This window comes from Diospyros lotus, chromosome 13 (assembly GCF_014633365.1).
Source record: "Diospyros lotus cultivar Yz01 chromosome 13, ASM1463336v1, whole genome shotgun sequence".
NCBI classification, from domain to species: Eukaryota; Viridiplantae; Streptophyta; class Magnoliopsida; order Ericales; family Ebenaceae; genus Diospyros; species Diospyros lotus.
The window spans coordinates 3,725,174-3,742,101 of NC_068350.1; the positions used below are offsets into that span (position 1 = coordinate 3,725,174).

The 16,928-nt window shown below is 36.6% G+C and overlaps 3 protein-coding genes and 1 non-coding gene across 7 annotated transcripts; all 4 read left to right on the forward strand.

Annotated features, from left to right (window-relative positions):
* Positions 1-1,352: 1,352 nt before the first annotated feature.
* TRNAL-UAG (transfer RNA leucine (anticodon UAG)) lies at positions 1,353-1,432 on the forward strand. The gene has a single exon. It is a non-coding gene; the product is annotated as a tRNA-Leu (tRNA).
* Positions 1,433-1,517: 85 nt separating this feature from the next.
* Positions 1,518-6,120, forward strand: LOC127787845 (uncharacterized). Its single transcript, XM_052315882.1, has 5 exons — positions 1,518-1,876; positions 2,707-2,945; positions 3,527-3,639; positions 5,280-5,426; positions 5,530-6,120. Exons 1-5 carry the CDS (start codon positions 1,612-1,614, stop codon positions 5,780-5,782), a joined length of 1,017 nt encoding a protein of 338 aa, XP_052171842.1. The 5' UTR covers positions 1,518-1,611; the 3' UTR covers positions 5,783-6,120.
* Positions 6,121-7,742: 1,622 nt separating this feature from the next.
* On the forward strand, positions 7,743-11,270 carry LOC127787835 (40S ribosomal protein S14-2). The gene is made up of 6 exons (XM_052315861.1): positions 7,743-7,905; positions 9,443-9,562; positions 9,642-9,687; positions 10,362-10,447; positions 10,610-10,739; positions 11,032-11,270. Exons 1-6 carry the CDS (start codon positions 7,903-7,905, stop codon positions 11,097-11,099), a joined length of 453 nt encoding a protein of 150 aa, XP_052171821.1. The 5' UTR covers positions 7,743-7,902; the 3' UTR covers positions 11,100-11,270.
* Positions 11,271-13,103: 1,833 nt separating this feature from the next.
* LOC127788490 (1-aminocyclopropane-1-carboxylate oxidase homolog 4-like) lies at positions 13,104-16,822 on the forward strand. 4 transcript variants are annotated; one of them, XM_052316827.1, is made up of 4 exons: positions 13,104-13,427; positions 13,567-13,692; positions 14,734-15,607; positions 16,335-16,822. In XM_052316827.1, exons 3-4 carry the CDS (start codon positions 14,768-14,770, stop codon positions 16,587-16,589), a joined length of 1,095 nt encoding a protein of 364 aa, XP_052172787.1. In that variant the 5' UTR covers positions 13,104-13,427; positions 13,567-13,692; positions 14,734-14,767; the 3' UTR covers positions 16,590-16,822. The 4 variants fall into 4 exon arrangements, with proteins under 4 accessions (XP_052172787.1, XP_052172788.1, XP_052172786.1 ...); XM_052316828.1 differs by having other exon boundaries at positions 13,104-13,407; XM_052316826.1 differs by having other exon boundaries at positions 13,104-13,692.
* The last annotated feature ends 106 nt before the right edge of the window (positions 16,823-16,928 follow it).

Below are 16,928 nucleotides of genomic sequence, written 5' to 3' on the forward strand. Positions count from 1 at the left end.
GCTTAATAGAGATGAGATAAAGATTCACTTTATGTGATGTCTTGGTAGAGGTTGTCGCTTCCTTGTTTCCTGCAAATGAAAGAGTAGAATGTCATATGATGATTCCAATCTCTCTTTTGGCACTTGGAAGTCACACTTGTAGCACTTTCCCGAGTAAGTCTTGTAATACTTGGCCATATAATTTAGGGTTTCCTGCGATGGCTAAATACCTTTCACATTGTGTGCAACTTCTAGAATCACCCCATGCATGCATACCTTGGAAGGTGGAACAACATTGGTAAACTAGCTAGGCTTAGAGAGAGAGAGAGAGAGGAATTATTTTTCTCTTCATTATTTGAGTCAGACAGAAAATAAGAATATGATTATAAATGAGTGAGACAAAGAATAAAAATATGATTAGAGGGAAGGGATGTCCTTGGGGGCTAACTCAACGGCTAAGGTCTATTTGTTAGTTTTTTGGTCATTCCAGTTTGCGTGGGTTCAAACTCAGTGCGTGAGGTATATCTTACATTAACTTCTTTTACTGAAATCGAGGAATCAAGTAGCAGGTTGTTTGTGATGGAGAGTCATCTAAAAAAAAGAGGAAATGGATAGTATGCTCTCCATCTACTACTAGGTTAACAAATGAGATTGTATCAATCTAAAAGCTTATAAAACATGTCTTTTTATCTACTTTGGAAAATGTTCTTGGGTTTCCATCTTCAATGGCTTTTCATATTACACGACTTTGTATTACACCATAAATCTGGAAAAGCCTAGAGAATTTGCTATGCAACTCTACCAATTGTGTCCATGTAAGGCTTGGATTGTGTTCAATTGAAACTCCGATTTCTGTCATATGACTCTAAATATATCTCTATATTAATGAACCCAAAATGCGTGTGCTAATGAGACCATTTTGTTGTTCCCCATGTAAGGATTCGGAGTAAGTTATTTATGGAATCTATTCAAGAACAAATATGAAGGGATACTCTTTTGAGTTTCTATTAGCATTATACAAATACATTCTACTATTAAAAAGTTTATGAATGCGTTGTATATGGATACAAATATAAATGGGTTTTAAATAATCTTATTTAAAGTGAATAAATATGAAAATAAAAAATTCTTATAAAGATTTAATTCACTTATGGAAGATAGAACCAATCAATAAATTTACAATTTCAAAATTTTAAATTTATTTTTATCCAATTGACTCTACTTGCACAGATAGATTAAATACAAAATTTCTCACAAAAATAAGATATAGATATAACTTTGATTTCAAAATTTATTAAAATAATAATGTAAGTGGAGTTAATTTGGTAGGGATATAGATAAATATAAAGAATCGAAGCCGTTAAATAACAAGCGACAGTTTGGCCGAGTGGTCTAAGGCGCCAGATTTAGGCTCTGGTCCGAAAGGGCGTGGGTTCAAATCCCACAGCTGTCATCTTTTTATTTTATCCACATTCATGACTGCGGTCAAAACGACGGCGTTTTCATTTGCATTTTCCACTTTCCTTTTCCTTCCCATTTCTCTTCCCCTCCACTCGTCTCCACATTTTCAAAGAAGCGCAGGAAAAAGAAAGATTTGGCAAAACCAATTTCCGGTGGATCAAACGATCGATAATGGCGAGAGCAATTAGGAACAAATCCGGTCTCTCCCGACTGAACAACCTGTTTCTGAAATCGACTGCTCCGGCTCCGGCTTCCCGCCTTAACTCGGCGACGAGGTCTCTGGAGACCCTAGCTTTCGAAGAGGTCCGATCATCCACGGAGAGACCCTACGCTTCCACGGCTTTTGTTCTTCACGGCCTCCTGGGATCTGGCCGAAACTGGCGATCCTTTGCTCGTACCCTTGCCTCCTCTCTCTCCAACTCCTCTCCTTCCTCTGGTATCTCTCCTCTACAATATTTACACACACACAGACAACAGTCACATATATGTTTTGAGTGTTTATAGATGTTCATTTAATGTATAGCGCGTCATTTTGGTCGTCTGATTTCCATTTTTTTCATCTGAGTTGCTGCGTCTGTTGTATCCTTTTGTTTATTCCAGAATCATCTGAGTGGCTTGTATGTGTATGTATGTATGAGTGTTTATAGATGCTCGTAAAATATCGTGTCACTTTTGGTGTCTGATTTCCATTTTTTCATCGGAGTGACTTGGTTTGTTATAATTGTATCCTTTTGTTTATTCCAGAACCGACTTACGTTTCGGTTTCCAAGGAATGTGATAGGTAAAGTTGAAGGGATCAATTCGAAAATGGAAAAATCAAATGTTGTTCATGGAAGTTGCGCATAGGATTTTTACCCCAGATTTTCTTGGCTTTCTCAGCGACCAAACAGGAGATTGATATTTTTAGCTGTTTTGCACTCAATTTTGATTTTTTTAAAGCATCTTGTGTGTTGCACAATGGCCAATTATTCCATTTCTTAGCAGAGTTCTTCCGGGCATTTTTTTGTGTTTTTAGGGTTACTGAAGGACAAAAATTGTACTTATCATTTCAGTTGATTTAGTTTTAACTTTTATCACGAGTTGATTTCTGTTAATTGAATTTTGTGTCCTGATAACTGTGTTGATTAGCCGACGGAGTTGAACTACTTTCCCCTTACCTGAGCATGTTTAAGAATTATGTCAATTAAGAACATATGTGTGTCTGTATGCATGCATATAATATTTTCAAGCCTGATTCTTTTGTTTTCTTTTTCTTTCTGGTGTAAGATTGGAGGATGCTTCTTGTGGATTTGAGGCATCACGGAAAATCAGCTGAGATAGAGAGTTTATCCCCACCTCATAACATGGCTAATGCTGCCAAAGATCTGGCTGATTTGGTAAAGTCTCAAGGTTGGGCTTGGCCCAACGTTGTCCTAGGTCACTCCTTGGGTGGCAAGGTTGCCTTGCAGTTTGCCGAGAGTTGTGCACGAGGTGATTATGGTGAATCTGCTCAATTGCCCAAACAGGTATTTCTTTACTCAAGCTTCATAAATTACATGTACTGCTTTCTACTTCCCTAGATGAGTGTTTGTATTGTGATTTAACAGTTTTTGCTGGTTAGAACTGTCTTCACTATACTTTTAAAAAACAGTGAGTCTCCATTAATGGCATTCCTGGAATATAAGATTGATATTTTTACTTTCTCAATTTAGGTTTTTTAGTGACAGTTTTGAGTTAGCAACAGCAAGGTTGCCTTTTTGTGACTGGAATGTTAAAGAGTTTTAAGTTGTGGAAACAACATCTTTGTAAGAGATCTGTATGATCTGGAAAATAGAAGAATGTCTTTTTCCAAACAAGGAAAATCATCTTGTGTGTGCAAGTGGATGGGATATGTGTCTTGATTCCAGAAGGCTTATCTCCTGCCTGCCCCTTCAAATAAGTAAATAAAATAATTATGTAAGCTTGAGCTGCTGGTTTCCACCATTCTTTTGTGACATCAAGTCTCAAGCGACCGTATGTAATGCTCATTTATTCAAGTAAATTTTGACTTCCCTTTGCTGAATTAATTTAATGAAACATCACAGCTGAGAAACATGATGCAGGACAGCTGTGGGTACTGGACTCAGTCCCTGGAAAAGTGAGCCCTGAAAACAGTGATGGAGAAGTTGAGAAAGTTTTGGAGACCTTGCAGAGTCTACCTGCATCAATCCCTTCGAGGAAGTAAAAATCTTTATTCCTCATCTTGAACTTTAGCTACTTCTTTGTGTGATTGTGATTGTGTAGTTTGGTAGTAGATAAATTGTTACAGTGAACAAGGATTCAATACAAGTGTTGCGTTCTTTATTGTAGTTAGATTCTGACCAATTTCTGGACTTCATGCCAGTGTTCTACGTTCTATCATCTTTTATGCTCTGTCCTCCATCCTTCATCTCTTCAAACAACTGCACTTGGCCGTTATTAGGGTCGTCAAAATTCAGATGGAAATGGAATTGCCTCAATGGGTTCAAGTTACATTTTTCAATACAGTTACATATTAGGAAATGAGTCTGTGTAAAGATTAGCAGCCATTGCACAAGTTTGGTCTGATATCATAAAATTTAAGCATTTCACTAAACCTACAATTATCCTCTAATAACTCTTAACCATGAGTCCATGGCAAGGCTTGCCAATTGAGGATCAACTTGCTGGAGTTGAGCTCAATCAGGAATTCTTTTCAAGCTTGGCCAAGCAGAACACAGCTGGTTAGCATTCCCTGAAGTCGGAGTCAGCTCCATTATAGAATCAATTGTTAATGTTGTAAAACGGAATGTTAAAGAGAAAAAGGAGAGGGGGGGGGGGGAGATAATAATTACATCTACATGGTGAAACAAAAAAATAAAAATAGAAAAGTATCAAGTCAAAAAGGTGGTATCTGAATGTTCAGTGATGATGAATCGTGTCAGCTGGGAAAGCATAAATTCTTCACATTTCTTCTCTGGCTCTCATTACCTATTAATATTGGCATCTGTTTTTTTTTCTTTTCACTGTGTGATCTCCTTCCCTTTACCTCATTCTCTCACTCCCCTCTTCATTTGCATGTAGGAAAATCCCTCTCAATTCTGACACTCACATCTGGGAAAGTCACTCCCAAATATCAAAAAGTGTTCCCGTGTTTTGGTTTGAGATCTATAGCAAAGAGGATGTTTGGTGTTTTATAACATGATATAGCATGGTGGTCAGTGCTGTGGATCCATAGAAACTAGTTGAAGAAGCTATTAGTTTGAGTCATCCTAAGCATTGCTACATATACAAATGAATTTCATTGTTTACTACTATCCAGTTGCTCAAAAGTAACCAGTAAACACAATTTATGTTGAATTTATGAGAAAATAAAAAGAATGCCCAATTTATATTGAATTTTATTTTCACCTTGCCTTTTCATGGGGATGGTTAGGTTTTGAACAGGGTCCAAAATGGTTCTTCTCACTTCCCAGTGGCCAGGAAGACGGTTTCTGAAACTATATTTTTTAATCCGAGGGTTTTTGACTTCCCTTGAAGCCTTTGGGTAACATTAGGATCTACCCTGCAGATTGCAAACCAATAAATAATGACGGTAAACTTCATAGTCATTATTCCTGTCAGTTTGGAATTTTTGGATCTCCTGAGTATTACACGTTTGAGGATTGATCGTATAGATCCATGGAGAGAGAGAAAGAAAAGAGGGAGAGGAGGGAGGATTGATGTCTTTGAAGTGCTTTTCTTGAATTTTGGAAGGAAAAAAGCAACATAACTTCTCAAGATTTTACTTGATTCCTTCAGATAGTGTTGGTTTCATTCCTGGTCCAATTATTTCATGCATTAACTGATTGCCCCTGCTTCAGGTGGCTAGTAGACCACATGAGGGAGCTTGGATTCTCTAGGTCCTTGTCAGAATGGATAGGCAGCAATCTTAGAAACTCAGGAGAAGGAGAGCGAGAGACATGGGGCTTTAATCTTGAAGGTGCTATTCAGATGTTCAACTCTTACCGGTAAACTCCCACTTTGGAATCTTTTTGAATCCATGTATTTTGAAGGTTTTTTAATGTTATTTTCAGCTGATTTGGATCAGAATATAACCCTGTCAACTTTTAGGGAGACGGATTATTGGCATTTGCTCGAACACCCACCTAAAGGGATGGAGATCAGAATCGTGCGCGCTGAGAAGAGCGACAGGTGGGATTTGGATGTGGTTCAGAGGCTTGAAAGCCTTGCCCGTCGGCATGTTGATGACTCTGAGGGGAAGTTCTCACTGCACGTTCTTCCCAACGCTGGTCATTGGGTTCATGTCGATAACCCGAAAGGTCTTCTGGATATTGTGGCTCCAAAAATTGCTTCCCTTGCTTGATTAAGTTCTGTTCTGGTTTCAAGATATTGATGATCTTCCCCACCCCGTATTTGCTGCAAGGTTCCAAGGTACTTTCAAAGCCCCCATTATCAATTTTTGTCCAATTATTTCCAGAAAAGAATCTAGACAGGAGATATTCTGATTGTGATCAGGATGAGCATATTTTTGTGAACCTTGAATGTTTACCAGTGAATTCATGTTTTTTCTATTCCTCCTTTCTACGGCTGGAGATGGTGCTTCTGTTTACTTCATTTCCATCAATCATCTGCACCTCCTGTTTCCAATCCTAAGTTTACTCTTTTGTTAATGGAAAATCATATATTTAAATTGTTAAACAATTTGTTCATTTGTTAAGGATAATACCGTGTACAAAAATGACAAGTCTCGTTGACCGTCAATACTCCAGACGCAATAAGATTCTCATTTTTACATGCCATCTTATTCTTTGTAAATTAGAATTTTGGGCCACTAATTGGTTTGTCTTACCATTTGAGCAAAATTTATTGTTATCCTTTATCTTTATATGATAATTGATGTTAATATTGGTAAATGGAGATGTTAAAAGTTATTATCTTGTCCCACTTACCAAAAAAGGTTAAAATTAGGGGTTTTTTATTTATATCTTTATATCACCTTTTTTTTGGATAAAAAATGTTGTTTATACCCTTATTTTTACTTGAATTGTCATAAAAAGTTCTAAAATTTTATTTTTTTTATTTTGATTTATAAATTTTACGTTTAATACTACAAAGTAAAATTATTGAAATTACAACCTGTTTCTTTCAATGAAAGAAATACTTTGGTTAAATGGCCAGCAAATGTGAATTAAAGAAATATTTTAAAATGGTACTTTTATATTCTAATATAATTTTTGTAAATTTTTTTGTTATTTTAAGGGTGCTAGTTTAGCATGGAAAATGTTATTTGTACAAATAATTAGATTATCGAGAGGATAAATGAAGGCGTCAAAATTTAAAAATGTTCTAACATAATTTGCCGCTTATGGATGAAGCCCGATGAAGATGAAATCTGATTGGGTTTCATGGTTGATAAAGTTCGATGATTGATGATAAAGTTCAATCGGACTTTATCATTACATGAAATTTGTTTCGATCATCAGGCTTGTACATCTCATCAGTATATATAGCATGATATGTCTAGCATAACCCTTTGTTTGGAGATGAAGTTGTTCTGAAGAAGACTCGGGTCAAATTTAATTGACCATCGAGAGAAGATATTTCTCAACGACTCGAGATGCTCTCTTATAAGAAATAGTCTACTTGCAAGAAATAGTCTACTTGCAAGTTTTTTTTGCGGACAAAAGTCTACCCTAAGTGAAACTCTCCTAAATAGTAACTTTTTTTTTTTTTTTCTCACACTCAGAATTTGTTTTTATGAGTGAATATCTACTAGTTCTTTGTCTTGTTCTATCGCAATTCAAGATTTAATTATTATATTTTAATAATAATAATATTTTTAAAAGATTCAAACACTTTTAGTTTATATTTTTATTTCTCTTTAAGTCAAGTCAAGTGATAAAGTGATATAAAATATAGATAAAGGGACTTATAATTAACCATTTTAGAGAAAAGTTAATAAAAGCTATTATTTTAACTTAAATCATTTAACCCTCTTATACTTTTGTTAAGCCCACCATTTTAATACACTTAATATTAACAACTAAATTATATTGTATTATTTATTAATTTATTTAAAGATTTACTTTTCTAATTTGTTGTCTAATAATTATATATTATTAAGATTTTTTATATAATTAATATTAACCAAAATTGAAAAAAAAAACCTCGCCAATGAGTTATTTATATATAAAAATAAAATTTTTTGTTAAGAAAAAATTATAATTTAATTTAATAATAACAAACCCAAACCACACGAATATTGGAATTAGTTTTCAGCGGGAATATATTCGTCAATAGGACAAAGGTTGGGGGGTACTTTTGGTATTCGATGCAGTATCGATCAGCAACCCTAGCTATAAATTCCGAAGATGCACATCGTGGCAGGTTTAACAGCTCCACTGGCCCTAGGGTTTTGAAGGCTCCGGAGGCTGAACCTCGCTCTGAAAGCACCGTTTTCTGCCCTCACTTTCATTCGCAGCCATGGTAAGCTCTGCGTGCGTGTGTGTGGGTGTATGGATCTCAGAGGTTTTCAATCTCCATTTTCTAAGATATTGTGCGAAAACGGCCATAACCGTATGTCTACAGCGTAAGGTCATATTAACCGGGTTTTGTTGTTCTTGTTTCATTTGTAGAGGCTAAAACATCAGTAGAATAAGATTTAGAGATTATGTTTTCTCTTTTGTTCTCGCCTCATGCTGCGATCCCTATATTGTTCCGTCAATGCTATAGGCATATTACACGCACATACATGCATTCGAATAGCTTAAAGTAAACGTAATTTGATCTTATGACTGTTCCGTATATCTATTCAAATACATTGTGTTATCTTGGGAGCACTGGAAACAGATTCTTTAGACGGATATGATACATCTCTCTATCGCACCCACTCACAGATCGATTGGAAATTAAAGAACAAATTTAATTGCAGTAGAATAGAATTAAAAGATTGACAGAAACATAAACCAAACCTCAAGAAGAACACGGGAATTATCCTGGTGCAGATTGCCCCTTAGGACAACCCTGCATCGAGCCTTAGAACCCTCCAAGAGCAGCCTTTTTGATTAATTAGAATGAGATCAGTACAGCCTTAGCGCCCATGATTACAAGCACAGCACAGACAAGATTACAAAGAGCTATCGCTAATTAGACAACCTTTTCTCTTAAGCTTTGTCGTGAATATCATGCGTACTAAACGCCTAGCACTATGCCCTATTTATAGAAATTAGGGTGTTAACCCCTAGGCAATTACATAACCGGGTATGGACATTACTGGTTTACCCCCCAACTTAAATTCTAATTACAAGTTCGCCACCGCCTATCTATACCCTCTGAGGTAATGATACACACTCACTGCCAAAGCCAACATCATCCTTACTCGAGACAAAAAAACTCTTTTAACACATTGGAATACACATCATTTTGATGTGGATGCAGCTAGAAACTGTGTCAAAGTTATGACTTCATAAATAAATGCGTAGGTTATTTGGTATGCAATGATAGAGGGAGCCATTCCTTCACTTATTTCTGTTGAAGTAAATCCTGGATGATGGGTAGAGTGGAGAACGACGCCCAATCAGCATGTTATAAATTCAAAGAACCTTCACAAGTAAAATTGGAATCCCAAAATCTACCTTGCGGAATTCAAAATGTGGTGAATTGTTTGTCCTTTGTATCCTCGTTGCTATGGATGGTCCTTGAATTTTACCTGAATGTGCTGAATTTGCTGCTCCTCCACCATCATCCCAATCATTGTAGGTGCTGGTGTCTTTTTTTTTTTTAAGGTTGTGGTTTGGTTCATATGAGCTTTAGCTATATCAGCTGGATGAAAACTAAGTATTCTTCTTTTACTTTTATCCACAAACAATTTTGAAAGGAAAATGTGGTTGGTTTTCTCTCCTACTTCTCTTTTCCCCTTCCAAAATGGAGAAATGAAGAATATGCAAGGTCCTGTTGCAATGCATGTTAATGCAGAAATTGTAACACGTGATCAACTTATTTTCTTGGTTCTGGCGTGTTTCAGTCGAGGAGGAAGGCCAGGGAACCTAAGGAGGAGACCGTGACTCTTGGTCCCAGTGTACGAGAGGGGGAGATTGTGTTTGGCGTTGCCCATATATTTGCATCTTTCAATGATACATTCATTGTAAGTATGGTGAGATTGTGATGTATGATTTAAGCTGCATGTGGCTAAATCACTTATTAGTGTAGTCTTTGTCTTACAGCATGTCACTGATTTGTCTGGACGAGAAACTCTGGTCCGCATTACTGGTATGTTCTGTTTTACTGTGTTCTTTTTCAACAAATTGGTTGTATTGGAAACATAGGTTTACATGATGTCAAGTTGATTCTTGGCATCATGGATTTCATTCGTCGAGTAGCATGACTGAAATTTAATTAAGAGGAATATTCTGGATTTACAGATGACATGTGAAAAATCACGCTATATGGTTGTTGAGTAGAGTACTAATTGTATATTTATTAAAAAAGTCATATGTGTATGGTCATATGATTGAAAGAATATTATTTTGGTGGAAAATCTCTTGACAAACTTCTTCAGTCAGTGAGTATTGAGTGACATCCAATGAGATCAAACCATTCCATTGTCTGACAAACTAAATGGTTGTGGTGATGCCTGCTGTTGAACAAACTTTTTGCAGGCACCTCTGTCTAGCAGTTTTTGGTGATGTAAAGGAAAGGGAAATTGGACCTTTGAGATTTTTGCATACTGAATCGTGTTTATATGTGTAGCAGCATGATTTTGTTCTTCTCAAGTTATACTTATATCTACTTGTCTGTTCCTTATTATCTTTTGCTTGAATCAGATTATAAGCTGAAGTACTAGTTGCAATTCATGTTTCCTATTTTATACTGAAAGTGATTCTTATGCTCTCTGCTGTTAATCTATGCACTTTGTCATGTATTTGTGCTTTCCCAAACTGTAGGTGGTATGAAGGTGAAGGCTGACAGGGATGAATCTTCACCATATGCAGCCATGCTTGCTGCTCAGGATGTTGCACAAAGATGCAAGGTCTTTACCCTCTTTCCCTCCCTCCATCATCTCTTGTTTTAACTATTTGTAGTAAATTACATATTTGATTCATGAAATGCATATTTTATTCCAAGTGAGAGGACTGGGTATGTAATATTTTGACTCTTTTTTTTTGTCTTCCATAATAACGTCAATATACAGGAGCTTGGCATTAATGCTCTTCATATTAAGCTCCGGGCTACAGGAGGGAACAAGACTAAGACTCCTGGTCCAGGTGCCCAATCTGCTTTAAGAGCACTCTCCCGCTCAGGCATGAAAATTGGCCGCATAGGTACAACTTTTTCTTGTTTGATTGTGTTTAAAGATCTTGGTGTTTAGCTCGTACTGCTCTTAACATAGGGACAGTGGATTCAATGTCTTTTTAAATTTGGTACTCCATTTGATTGTTGAGAAATCCCTATTGTCACTTTCTCTGGTTAATTTTTTTCCTGCTGACCTGTCGACTGACCTAAAATCAAGGATTTTATAGGAGTGAATCTGATTTGTGCTTGTTTTGTCAAGTACATGCCTGCCTCTCTAAGCATGGCTGCTGTTGCTAATATTTTGTTACCTGCATTTTGCAGAGGATGTGACCCCAATTCCCACTGATAGCACCCGCAGAAAGGGTGGCAGAAGGGGAAGGAGGCTGTGATTTTGTTGGATTATATGTTGAAGCATGCCCGCAATTTTGGCTTTTGGATATTTTATTTAGTTGCTTGCTACTGTTTTGATCTTTGAACAATTATTGTAGTTTTTAAAGATTTGGACCCCAAGAGGATAACTCGAAGACATTCAATACTGAATTTGAAGTTTTATTTTTTTACTTGGGAGCTGCTTTTTGAAGTTTGTTTTTAGCTGGTTTAGATGGGGTGCACCCAGCCCCAGTGAATGATAGGTTGTGCCTTGGGGTTTAGTCAGCGAAGTATCCATATGCATGATTGGCTTGTCATCCATCTTGTTGGTTCTTACAATGGGTAACCTTGAGAGAACCCAACCAGGATGATGGATTGCTCTCACGGGTTTAAATCTTTACCAGGTGTCTACTTGCTCTTCAGCAGTAAATCTTTCTTTTTATCTTAATTTCTCTAGTGTATGTTTATTGAAAATAATGGTGCTTATGATGCCGTGGAGGAAATATTTACGGTAAAATAAACCGGCCTTCTTAGGGCTAAAATCAAGCGATTTTATTTTTTCATTTTGAGAAACTACCCCCCGCCCCAAGTACGCTCTGGGATGCCAGGGCGGCCGATGGGAGGAACCCAAATTTGTTCCAGATAATTGCGTTTTTCATGAAAGTTTAATTGAGGATTGTTGAGCCTTTGAGCAACATGCTGTCGACAAACCCCTGAATTCCCGCTGCGTTGGGTTTTGATAAAAGATCTAGAAGCCAAATTTTATAGCTGAGGTAGCGAGTTGGGTGGGATCTATTACCATTCCCAAGTGTTCTTTGAATATCTATTCATAATATTTCTTAAGATACCCAACGAAAAAGGGAGGAAGACTGATATAGGGTTTATAGGGTTTGGCTTGAAAAAATTCTAAAGGTGTAAGTTGAAGTATCATTTTATATAGAATTTGAGTGATATTTCGTCACATGTAATGAAGTTTAAAGGCGAAAAAATTACACATTTGAAGGCAAGGACTAGTGGGGTGGGGGTTTGTTATTAATAATTTATCCAAATTCATCTAAAATGGCTTAGAAAACCCTGTCCATATGCGCAAGGTCAAGGTGAGCAACCCTGATGGCGATGCTAATTCGATCTTTGTTTAATTTCTTTTTTAAAATAAAAGGGCAATGCACGTTTGTAGGAACATACATAGGACAGTGCCAACTGAGTTTGCAGAGTCAATCAACCAATTGTGGAAAATCCCACAATCACCCTTGCTTTTGACATGGTCTATGATCATTATTTCTTATTATAGGATGAATACTGATTTTTGTTATTTACTTGCTAAATTAACCAAATATTCACGCCAAATAGTACCCAAAATTGATGTAAAATTAATTCTTTATTTAAAAGAAAATTTGTCCCCAAATTGAGAGAATGGAAGGGGAGAAATTTTATTTTAATAATTATCATTATTTTGCTATTTTGTCTTTCTCCTCTTTCTTTTATAATATTTTCACTAAAATTATAAGAATTACAAATAAATTTAATATTATAACTCATTTAATATTAAGGCTTTTACAAAATTCTCAAAGAGATTTTTGGGTGTCAAGAGTTTATCATGTTCGTGTTTTACTTGGAATTTTTCCGCAAAAGAATGAGGTTTTACTCTCTCAAAACCTTTCTCATCAATCTTCTTTCTAAGATTGTTGGCAGTCGCTCCAAGATGAATCTTCTCTCAAGATTTAAAATTATCTCTTATTTTTTTTCTTAAAACTATACAATCTCCTAAAAATTATATAATCTCTCAAATTTTAAAATATATACCTCTTCCTCTTCTTTAGCATCGACTTTGGTTTTAATAAGGTTAATTAATCTCTCATACTTCATTTTTAACTCTCAAAACATTCTAATAAAAGAAATATAACTGCCTTTCATTTCGTTTTTCTACCTTCCCTCACCGCTCAGTCAGTCTCTCAGTACTCAGTAGCCCAAGTCGGTCTATTATCTCTGTTGTTGCATCATTATTTAAATAGAAAAATCTAAAAAAAAAAAAAGGGGGGGGGGGGTTCCACTTTCAGCGTGACCATGGCGAGATTTGCGTGACAGTTACCAATTCATCTGTTACTGTTACTGGCCGATACAGCCATTGCGGGAAAGAGAAAGACCATGGATTTTGAAGTACCCTAACCCTAGCCGAAGCTAATATACAAAATTTTGCAGCTCTGTATTGGCTCCGTGGCGTATGTGTCAGATACCCTGCCATGAACAGTTGAAGATGCTTCTAAAATGTCATTCATGACGGTGCCTTTCAGAGGCTGATCGGAGACGGCCAAACCATCGCCGGCTACAGTCTCTCTCTCTCTCTCTCCGTAATGAATTTGATTTCCTTTGAAAATTACGCTTTCTTAGGTTTTAAATTTTATTATTAACTGACGTTGTTTGACTTTTACCATTTATATATATATATATATATATTCTCTGTCTTCTTTCATCGGATTGTTGATTCAGAATCGACGCTTCGTCTTGCGGTGAGGCCTAGGTGAAGCGATCGCGGAACCTTCTTTCATGGCATTGGCTTGGAAATACAGCCAATACGAGATGATCTGCTGGACGTGAAGCTTCTATTCTTTTACGGTATTTATTGATGCAATGCTTCAGTGCTAATTTCCCTTTATCTTGAACTTGATGTTTGCGTTTTTTGATGGTTTAAAGAAATATAAAAAACTTGAACTCCGACACTGGATTATGTTAATTTTTCTTTTCTTGTTCATAGGGTAGGGAACAAGTTTAATACTTCCGTTAGTCTTCTTTTAAGGTTTACTCTTCTTTCCCTAATAAGCTTATACATATATATATGTATGTATGTACGTATGTATCTTTGTTTTCACTATTTTGTTATTTGATTTTATGCCTGTCTTTGGGTTTAACGACCTACTAATTGATAGTTTATTAGCTTTTTGGGCTGACGGGACTATGATCTGTAGTCTCTCCTGTTACTGAAGTGCTGAAGAGGGTATTATAGTTCCAATTTTGACTTACCATCCTTCAACTTAGTCATCTGAATCTGTTTAGTTGCAGTTGATTATAGTAGGTGGTACTCGCCATATTTGCCAGTAAGATTCTTAAACTAAAATTTCTGCTTCAATCTATCCATTGTTTGTAATCATAGTTCATCAGACCATGTTATCACATTGTCTATTTATTTATTCCATTAAATATACATTGTCCATTTAGATCTTAATGACTTGGGAAGGGGTGAAAGTAAGTTAAACCCATAATCTAAAGGACAAAGGTAAAAGTTTCCCACTCTAACAATAAAAAAAAGAATCCCATAATATCTAAAAGGACAGGTGACAAAACCCATTTTTGATGAGAAAAAGTCAACCTCTTTCTGGAAGAAATTGAAAACTGCAGTGTACATGATTAAGAAAATGGTCTTTAGGCTTGATGGCCCTTTAGCCCTCCAAAAGCTGCCACTTGGTTGGATGCAGATAAAGTGTTTTCCCCCTTCTGCTTGCCCACCTAGTAAGATAAAAAAAAAAATGCATATATCTTAATTTATTGAGTTGGTAATATATCTTAATCAAAATTGGTTACAATCTTCTGCAGTTATATATAATTAGCTTAAAGAAGCTACCAGATACTTCAATCATACAACATAGATATTTTTTACAGGTGCAAACAATCAAAAGAGACGGGGTGGGAGACAATGGAACCCACCGGTCTAATTATTGGACGTGAACGGTATGATCGGATGAAGGAAGTTATAGACTTTGACAACTCCAAGATCGGCGTCAAAGGTCTTTCCGATTCCGGCATAACCACCATTCCAAAGTTCTTTGTACACCCTCCAGAGACACTCTCTGACCTCAAGAAATCATCTTCATTCGGTAGTGAAATCCCAGTTATTGATCTTTCTAATCTACACTGCCAGACCAACAGAGAAAAGATCATCAAAGAAGTCCGAGAAGCTGCAAAAACCTGGGGATTCTTCCAAGTGATCAACCATGGCATACCGCTTGGAGTTCTTGATGACATAATTCTTGCCATCAAAGCATTCCATGAGGAGCCAAAGGAGGCGAAGGCCAAGTACTATTTACGTGGAAAGGGAAATGGTGTGAGGCTTGTGAGCAATGTGGACTTGCTCCGATCGAAGGCAGCGTGCTGGCGGGACACCTTGAATGTGTGGATGCCAGTGCAGGCAGAGGAGATTCCGGAGGTTTGCCGGCGAGAGGTGCTGGAGTGGGACGCGCAGACAAAAAAGGTTGCTGAGGTTGTAATGGATCTTCTTTCTGAAGGGATGGGGCTGGAGAGTGGGAAGTTGGTGCAGTTAGGTTGTTTGAGTAGTAGAGTGATTCTGGGCCACTGCTATCCTCACTGTCCACAGCCTGATTCAACTTTGGGGCTGAATTCCCACACTGATGTTGGGACTCTTGCAGTTTTGGTGCAGAATCAGGTTGCAGGATTGCAGGTTAAGCATGGAGAGTATTGGGTGGATGTGAACCCTGTCCCTGGTGGTTTGATCGTTAACATTGGAGATCTTCTTCAGGTAACCAAAAAAATCCAGAAAATTCAATACTGACTTTCACATTTCTATAATTATGAATAATTTTTCTGTTCACTTTCTCGTAAACTTGTGGATGTTTGTGACCCAGTTTATTATTTATGCAAGTTTTGTTTGTGTAACACCATCTACACAATTCTATTATGATAATTAATGCCTATACGAATATAAATTCTAGTCAAAACTTCTTATCAAAATGATGTGGACAATCTTTGATTTCTTTATACATGTTAAAGTAGCCTATACTTTAAAAGCATTGTCCCGACATTCTTTTATTTAAAAAAAAATTGATAAAATAGAATTTTCTTTGTAATGGGGTAACGAATTTGACATTCTTTTGATATTCTAAGTTACAGGTCCTTTTGTTAAATTCAAGAGATTGACTCCCTTTCCTATATTGCTGTGGTACCAACAAGCTTGATGGTTACATGCTTGACTGTATTGGCATATTACTTAATTCCATTATATAAAACTCTCATTTCGTAGTTAAACTCCTGTTTGATGCTGTAGAAACAAAATTACAAAGTTAGAATGAATTCAAGACTTTGCCAAATTTCTTTTTCTGGGTACAATTGGTTGTTGCTTTCAGCGGGTCTTGTTGTTTGGAATTATATTTGGAAGATGGTGAAGTAGATGATAATAACAATAAGAATGGTGATGATACACTTGGGAGATGAAGTGCCTAATACTTGATTCAATTACCATGCTGCAGATTATCTCTAATGGCAACTACAACAGCTTTCAACATCGTGTTCTGGCCAATGCCTCAAAGGAACTTCGCATCTCTGTTGGCCAATTCTTCAGCCTCGACAATTCAAACGAATGTGCTTGCTTTGGACCTTTGCCGGAGTTGGTGTCACCTGACAAACCAGCTCTATACCGAAGCTTCACAATAAGAGATTTCAATGAGAACTTCTACAGCAAGGAGCTGGACAGCAAGTCTCTGGTAGAGAAGCTCAGGATCTGAGCCTAAACAGGTTATTAACATATTCCCAGAGCCAACATATTGCAATGTCCTTGTATGTTATCTGTGTTTACTCAACAAATGCACATGTAGTGTAGGAAGTTGGGTTCAAGAGATTCTAATTGTTAGTTGTATGTGTTGTTATGTCGGGTTAAGGACTAATGTTTCATTTTTTCTTAGAGATAATATGTGAACAAAGGAAATATACATGGCCATGCCTAAGACTGCCTTTGTTACGGGGAGATGAATTGAAAATTGATGGAAAACTTAATAAGCATTAATCTTACTTATTTTTAAAGAATGATTCACTTTGTCATTGATTTAACTACATTCATCAAAAGA

Excerpts from the sequence above, each read along its gene's own strand:
- LOC127787845 (XM_052315882.1), top strand. The coding sequence starts at position 1,612 with ATGGCGAGAGCAATTAGGAACAAATCCGGTCTCTCCCGACTGAACAAC. Across the intron at positions 2,946-3,526 it reads CTGCTCAATTGCCCAAACAG|CTGTGGGTACTGGACTCAGT; the intron begins GTATTTCTTTAC and ends GATGCAGGACAG. Across the intron at positions 5,427-5,529 it reads CAGATGTTCAACTCTTACCG|GGAGACGGATTATTGGCATT; the intron begins GTAAACTCCCAC and ends GTCAACTTTTAG.
- LOC127787835 (XM_052315861.1), top strand. Across the intron at positions 9,563-9,641 it reads CTTTCAATGATACATTCATT|CATGTCACTGATTTGTCTGG; the intron begins GTAAGTATGGTG and ends TTTGTCTTACAG. Across the intron at positions 10,448-10,609 it reads ATGTTGCACAAAGATGCAAG|GAGCTTGGCATTAATGCTCT; the intron begins GTCTTTACCCTC and ends GTCAATATACAG.
- LOC127788490 (XM_052316826.1), top strand. The coding sequence starts at position 14,768 with ATGGAACCCACCGGTCTAATTATTGGACGTGAACGGTATGATCGGATG. Across the intron at positions 15,608-16,334 it reads ACATTGGAGATCTTCTTCAG|ATTATCTCTAATGGCAACTA; the intron begins GTAACCAAAAAA and ends ACCATGCTGCAG.